The sequence below is a fragment of the Chaetura pelagica genome, unplaced genomic scaffold (genome assembly GCF_000747805.2).
Source record: "Chaetura pelagica isolate M959 unplaced genomic scaffold, ChaPel_1.0 scaffold231, whole genome shotgun sequence".
NCBI classification, from domain to species: Eukaryota; Metazoa; Chordata; class Aves; order Apodiformes; family Apodidae; genus Chaetura; species Chaetura pelagica.
Window position 1 is genome coordinate 13,850 of NW_009952045.1, and position 7,743 is coordinate 21,592.

The window sequence follows — 7,743 nt, forward strand, 5'->3', positions numbered from 1 at the left end:
GTTTAGTTTTCAATCCAGCCAAGTCTCTCTCTTTTTCTCTCTCTCCTTCCCTACCTGGGTTGGGGGGAGGGGGGATCGAGAGCATTGTTGTCGGACCTGAGTCAAACTGTGACACCATCAAATCCATATCTTTCCAATTTAGAGATGAGGATGTCATGTGGGACAGTGTCAAACGCTTTGCAGATGTCCAGGTAGATGACATCAGTTGCTCTTCCTTTGTTCACTGTCAGAACCTGGGTGGCGCAACCCAGAGAGATTCAGATTGGACCCCCTTGCTTTCTAACCTCCTTCTCAGAGATGAGCCTAGGTGCGGCTGGATCCAACCTTAGTCTCAGACCTGGCCCTCCCAGAGAGAGTGATTAAAATGTTACGGTCTGAGGAAATGCTTGACTGTCCGATATGCCTTGATTGGATTAACGTGAAATGACACTCAGGGTATTTATTTGAATACTAGGTTTAATTAAAACTATAGGAGTCACGGTTTGACTCAGGATCGGCAATTAAACCAGTGACAATAATGCTCTTGATCCCCTCCCTCTCCCACCCAGATAGGGAAGGAGAGAGAGAACAAGGAGAGAGACTTTCTATATTGAAAACTAAACTAGACAGCTTTAATGAAATACTAATGATAAAGAAAATATGTACAATTATATAAAAGTACGTGCAGGAATGTGCAAAACACTTATCACCTCCCCCCACCCTCAGCAACTCCCACAGCACTCTCCTTAGCTGTGAGCAGTTCTGAAAAGTCCCGAACCACTGCCGGAGATAGCGGCAGATCAGATAGGAGCTGAGGGTAGGATTATGAGGGTCAGGAACGCATGAACCTAGGGATCAACGGTGACAGATAGAGTCCTCCCCAGACACTGGCCATGAATGGAAGAAAAGGGAATAAGAAAAAAGGAAGAAGAACGTCTTTTGCTTCTGTGATCCCTGACTTTATACCGAGAGCTGTGTAGATATATCATGTATGGAATATCTCTGGCCAATTTTGCTGTCCGTCTAGTCTGTTCCTCCCATAGAGAGGGTTTCACTTAATCATTTTGCTATGACGAGGAAGCGTGGTTGACACATATCACCACTGAGCAACTGGAGTGGACCTCTGCTCCTCCATAGTTCTCTCTATATGCAGGCCGGCTGTAGTCGGTTATGGTCCTTGATATTGTGTTCTCCATCTTCTCAGGCAGTCCTTTTGGGATGCAAATGAGGCTTTGTTTGAGGGCTTACAATGATGTTTCAATACCACTTCCCTTAATTGGTCCTGAGGGCTGGTCCCTTACAGTCCACCAGTGCTGTGACGCCATCCTAAAAGGCCACCACATTAGTCAGGCAGGATTTGCCTTTAGTGAAGCCATGTTTGCTGTCACCAATCACCCCTTTGTTTTCTATGTGCCTTAGCAGATCCTTCAGGAGGATCTACTCCATGATCTTGCCGGGCACAGAGGTGAGACTGACTGGCCTGTAGTTCCCCAGGTTTTCTTTTTTTTTTCCTTCTTGAAAATGGGATGTATGTTTCCCCTTTTTCCAGTCAGTGGGAACTTTGCCAGACTGCCATAACTCTTCAAATATGATGGACAGTGGCTTTGCAATTTCATTGGCCAGTTCCCTCAGGAGCCATGGATTAATCCTGTCAGGCTCCATGGACTTGTACACCTTCAGGTCCTTCTGGTGGTCTCAAACCTGTTCTTCTACATCAAGTGGATCTTCCTTTTCCCAGTCCCTGCCTTTGCCTTCTATGACTTGGATGGTGTGACCAGAGCCCTTGCTGGTGAAGACTGATATACTTTGAGTATGTCTGTTTTAACACTTTCAATGGAAGCATAAACAATGGGAGAGGGACTTGAGGACAGACATCTTGCTACTGCTTTGGTCCCTCGCAGGTGTGGTGAAGGTATTTATTCTTGTATGAGCTTTTTGATAGCTAAGAGGGAATTATACAGTATTTGTAAGGAAATATGTTATAATTTCTGTGTGTGTAGAACAGTGTAGAGAACAGGACTGGCATGATCCTTAAGCTAAATACACCAACTTCCTATTCCCTCCTTAAATTAGTAAAAGAACCTGAATACTTGTTCTCCCTAAAACTGTGTGGGTAAAAATAGAGGAGGGACTTAAGTATGTGGTGATTGGAAAAGGTGCTGCTGCTACAGGGTGAGAATCAGGAGTGAAAGATAGGCTTGTTGACACTGGGAACATTCTTCATGTCCTGCATGTAGGATCTTTATACTTACTTCCTATTTCTGGTAGGTATGAACTTGATTGTTGCATTTTTTCTTTCTGTGCTTTGCTGCCAGCAAAGATAGTCTCTGTTTCCATTCCTAAAGCTGATGATGCTTCCCTTCTGTCAACTTGGCACTGAAAAAAATCCTGTTAGAAGTAGTCTTCAGGAGGTGAGGTAAACTGCTTCTTTCCCCATAGAGCTCAGGTCCCTCCTTCCTAGTGTCACCTGTGTGGCTTCCTTGTGGTAGTAATGGAGCTTGAAAGAAAGAAAACTTAAAGGATTTTAAATGATCCCTTAAGATCTCTCATTCCAAGGTGAGTATGTTCTGGATGAGCTAAATTGCACACTTTTGATATTAGGGAAGCTTGTTTAAAGTGTTTGCTTTGTATAACCCGGTAAATAGCTATTTCTTTCCACGTTGAGTGGATGCCAGAGTAGTTGCACAAACCTTTCCATTCAGCATTGTTTGCTAGATTTGGAAGTCTGACATTAGAGTGAAGTGTGGTGATTGCATTTGCTGCTGCTAAAGTAAACTTAGTCTGGTCTTGAGGATGAGAGAGAACGCGGACAATTTAGGAGGAAATAACATCGTTTGCTTTTAAAATGTTGGTTTTGTCACTATTATGCATTCAAACTCTTAACAGCTTTCTGCTGTTAAAACAAAAGGAAGATTAGTGGTGACCTTGTCCCAAGCCCTTTCAGAACAAATTTTATGCATTCATCTATTTTGGTTCTCTAGAAATCGGGATACAGCAATTTCAGAAGTGTAGTATAAATCCATCTCTTTCCTCATGCTTTTCTTAGAAACTGAGAAAGATTAATTATGATAAAACACAGGTGATAGCTGTACTATCTAGAGAGTATGAGACCGTTTAGCCTAAGAATAGCAGTAAAAGTAGTGGCACAGGCACCCAAGGACCCGAGATATCTATTCTTAGCATTATACTGCTGCGGTTTCACAGATGCTCATTGGTCTGCTACAATGGACATGGTTAAGTTTCACTAACTCTGGCAAATATAATGGGAATAGTCAAGAAGTTACTGAGTTAGCAGAGATGTGGACCAGGACATGTGGTTATCTCAACCACCTTAGTATAAAATTGTGCATCCAGTTCCATATTCCTCTGGCTTTGCCAGGGAACAATAATATCTTTAAGTGCCTCTAGTCATGTGTGTCTACCTGCAGATTCACAATTACACCGTAGTTTTCCTTGAAGGCCTAGAATCTTAAGATTTCCATGTAACTTGCTAATGTTGTAAAATATGTAAGCCTCAAGAACCACTGAGTAGTCAATAAACCAAGCTGCTTTTGAGAGAAATTGGTAATTTTCAGCTAAAAATGCAGAGACTGATTTTATTATTATACAAGGCATTCTATATAACTAGAACCAGGATGGTGACTAGTAAACTGGTTTAGCATGCATCTTCTCACTTTCCAGCTGAGTTGTTTGAGCATTATTGGAAACAAAGGGTTAGTTGTAGATTTTCATTCAGCAAAGGAAATGGATAGAGCATTGCAGCTTAGCTCAGACTCTTTGATAATGTTTTCAAAAAACACAAAGCAAAACAACTTTGTAATCAAGATGCTTATGGTGAGTTTGATGCTTTTGAACTGCTTGCTCTTGCAGCTGTGGATGGAAAAGCACCACTTGCTACTGGTGATGATGATGATGAAGTTCCAGGTAAGAACAAGCATGGAATGGAGGAAAAGGAAGTTAATTTTGCTGAGAGAAAACATGTGCAGCATAAGATTGGGTCAAGGATGTAAGAATATTGACTAAAGACTTGCTGTTATAGAATTTGTGGACTTTGTTTTCAGACGCCATGTGAGACTTATATGGACCGTTTGTTTGAGTTAGCATTTTTGTTCTGTGTAGGAGTAATAGCTATGGCTAAGATAATTATTTACTATTGAGTAAGAAGAGTGGTAAGAAACTGCCTTTTCAGTATCACTTTGTCCAGTTGTGTGTATGGTGAAGTTAAATGCTCTTAGATGGTTCATTATAAAGCACAATTCTAAAACTTGTTTAAACGAGAATCATAGAGTCATGAAGCTCTTAAATATTATTTGGTCTCTATTTCATAAGCTGATTTTTTTTTCCTTTGTAAGCACTTCATATAAAGTAGAACTTTGGGGAGGGGGAAATTGGCAAAGCAAAAGTGGGTCAAACTTTAAACATTTTTCTTTTTCTAGATTTGGTTGAAAACTTTGATGAAGCTTCAAAGAATGAGGCAAACTGAACTAAGAGACACTTTCTGAATAAAGTTAAAACTTGAAAAAGTTACATGGAGTTGCTATTTTATATTGTGACTGCTAATATTTGATTTTATTTTTATTTCCTGATGAGATACCAAGATTTATAATATTTGGAAACTCCTTGAACCTACAGCTCTTTTTCAGTTATTGCCTGTACATAATGTTATTTTTGTGGCCTAGTTGAAAGAGCCTGTGCTTTGAAATAAGTCAGATTGCTAATGAATCTTGGCCTAGACACAATTTTTTGGTAACTCGTATACAAGCAAAAATCCTATCTTTAATGAATTTTGGCATACAAAAAAAAAATAAAGCACATTTTCTGGTGTGGCTTTTTGTCAGAAAAGCAGGAAAAAAAATGACCATAACTATGAAACAGTCATAAAAGGTCAATGTCCTGGTTTGAGCCAGGATGAGGCCAATTTTGACATAGAGGGCAACACCCCCATCCCGTCTTCCCTGTCTGTCCTTCCTAAAGAGTTCATAACCCTCCAGCTGAGTGCATTTGTATAAAGGCATTTAAGCTGGGCCTCCAGTAAGGTTGCCTGACTAGCTGACTTGACCACCACACCACCCCTAGGCTCATCTGTAGTAAGCCTGGCTTTATCCCCCACGCCCTTCCAACCTAGTTTAAAGCCCTATCAATGAGTCCCACTAATTCCTGCCCTAGTACCATTTTCCCCTGTCGGACAGGGCCTTCCCATCCAATGGCAGCAGGCCCAGTGTCCTATAAACCAAACCATGATCAAAAAAACCCAAGTCCTGTTGGTAGCACCAGTTTTGGAGCCAGGCATTGATCTGTGGGTTCTTCTTGTTAACCCACTCATCATTCCCCAAGACTGGAGGGACAGAGGAGAACACAACTTGTGCACCTGAGCCCTTGACCAGTTGTCCAATGCCCTAAAATCTTTCTGGCAGGATCCACATTCGAGATGCTTGTGAAGAACTGTCTCCTATGGGTGGGACCCCATGCTGGAGTAGGGGGATCCTTTTCAGGAACAGACTACTCCAGTGTGGTCCCCATCAGGGCCACAGGTCCTGCCAGAAAACTCACTCTGACTTGGGTACCTCTCTTCAGGGGGTCACAAGTTGCCACCGTTTGACTGGGGTTCGACAACAATGCTCTTGATCCCCTCCCCCTCCCACCCAGGTAAGGAAGGAGAGAGAGAAAAAGAGAGAGACTCTCTGGATTGAAAACTAAACTACACAGCTTTAATTAAACACTAATGATATAAGAAAATATGTATACAATTATATACAAATATGTTCAGATATGTGCAAAAGCCTCTAAACTCCCCCTACCTCCCCCCAGCAACTCCCACAGCACTCCCGTGAGCTGGAACAGTCCTGAGAAATCCCAGAGATGCTGCTGGAGAAAGTGGAGAGTGATGAGGGTCAGGAGAGCTCGAGCCTAAGGGTCAATGGTGATGGATGGACGGAGTCCTTCCCAGATGCCGGCCATGGACGGAAGAGAAGGGGAGAAGAAGCAGGAAGGAAGTTGTCTTCTGTGATCTCTGACCTTCCCCTGAGCTTACATAGATATATGGAATGGAATGTCTCTGGCCAGTTTTGCTGTCTGTCTAATTCAGCCTCTGACGCGGGGGGAGGGTCATAGCAGGTTTCTTTCACACACCACAGGGACTTTATCCCCATTTGCAGTATGTAAAAGGTCTGAGCAGGACCAGCCCAACTGATGGATCCTCTGGTATTAACTAACCAGCTGGCCTTTGCCAAATTTTTTTACCAGTTTTTCAAAGTTCCACCACTGATTGCCTTCAGGGTAGCTTTCAACAAACCGTTGTACCTTTCAACTTTCCCTGAGGCTTGTGCATAGTACGGGATATGGTAGACCCATTCAATACCATGCTCTTTAGGACTCCACACAGCAGCCACCATAAGAAGTGGTGAGACATGCTCAAGAAGCTCCACCATATGATCATCTACCAGAGACTGAGAAACAATTTGCTCTTTTTACCGATGGCTCCTGTCATCATGTAAGGAACCGCCAGAAGTGGAAAGCTGCCGTGTGGAGTCCTACATGACTGGTTGCACAAGTAGCTGAAGGAGAAGGTGATTCAAGTAAATTTGCAGAGGTAAAAGCCATTCAGCTGGCTTTGGACATTGCTGAGCGAGAGGGGTGGCCGAGACTATCTCTACACTGAGGACTCTATCTCTACGCTGACTCATGGATGGCAGCAAATGCCTTGTGGGGTTGCCTAAAGCAATGGCAGCAGAACAACTGGCAGCAACAAGGTAAACCTGTTTGGGTGGCTGACCTGTGGAAAGACACTGCAGCTCGGATAGAGAAACTGGTGGTTAAAGTGCATCATGTAGATGCACACGTGCCTCTGAGTTGAGCCACTGAGGAACATCGACACAACCAACGAGCAGATGAGGCTGCTCAAGTGTTCCAAGTAGACTTAGACTGGGAACACAAGGGTGAGCTTTTTCTGGCTCGGTGGGCCCATGATGCTTCAGGTCATCAGGGCAGAGATGCAACATACAAATGGGCTTGTGACCAAGGGGTGGACTTAACCATCAATCGAGCTGGTCCTGCTCAGTCAGACCTTTTACATACTGCAGATGGGGATAAAGTCCCTGTGGTATGTGAAAGGAATCTGTTGGGTAAAAGTGTTTGGGGTTTTCCCGCTTCTGGTAAAGGCAAAAGTCTCCGGGGTGTTGCTTTTGCTCAGGGACTGGGACATACCTGGTGTGTAATGATAGAGGATGGTGAAGTACAGTATGTACCTGAAAGAAATCTGACATTGGGGGAGAATCCTTAATTTGGCAGATGGTAGAATATAGACCCTATGTTTAATATGTGGGCGATCAGGTATGGGCTGCGGGTGGCCTTGATCTCAAGAAATTACAGCTGTGCCCTTGACAGTAAGAGACAAACGTCTGTGGGAAAAGAAGGTATGAGAGAGATACGGATGTGTGTTGACATTCTTGTAAGAAAATGTAAGAAACTTGTAACCTATCACAAAATAAGATAGAACACGTGAACAGAAGCTGTTAACCAATGGGAAGGAAGCATAAGGCGCATGGACAGGAGAAAAGGTATAAGAATGCTATGTAACCTAAAATAAATGACTGATACTTGTGACCATCATAGTGTCCCGGTCCCATGCTCTGCCGCATAATATATATGGCATGGAAAGGGGGTGGAATGCCCTGGTGTGAACCAGGATGAAGCCTGATTTTTAATGATTTTAATGATTTTTTGCTGATTTTTTTTTTCCTTCAATAAGCTCTCTTTTATCAAGCA

General features: G+C 43.0%; 1 protein-coding gene across 1 annotated transcript in view; it reads left to right on the top strand.

Moving 5' to 3' along the window:
- Positions 1–4,684, top strand: part of LOC104393363 (transcription factor BTF3) — a 9,900-nt gene extending 5,216 nt beyond the window's left edge. The window contains exons 4-5 of the mRNA XM_010002847.1: positions 3,850–3,903; positions 4,416–4,684. Of these exons, the coding sequence (XP_010001149.1) occupies positions 3,850–3,903; positions 4,416–4,462 (101 nt within the window). The 3' untranslated portion in view covers positions 4,463–4,684. The remainder of the gene's footprint in view (positions 1–3,849; positions 3,904–4,415) is intronic.
- Positions 4,685–7,743: the final 3,059 nt, after the last annotated feature.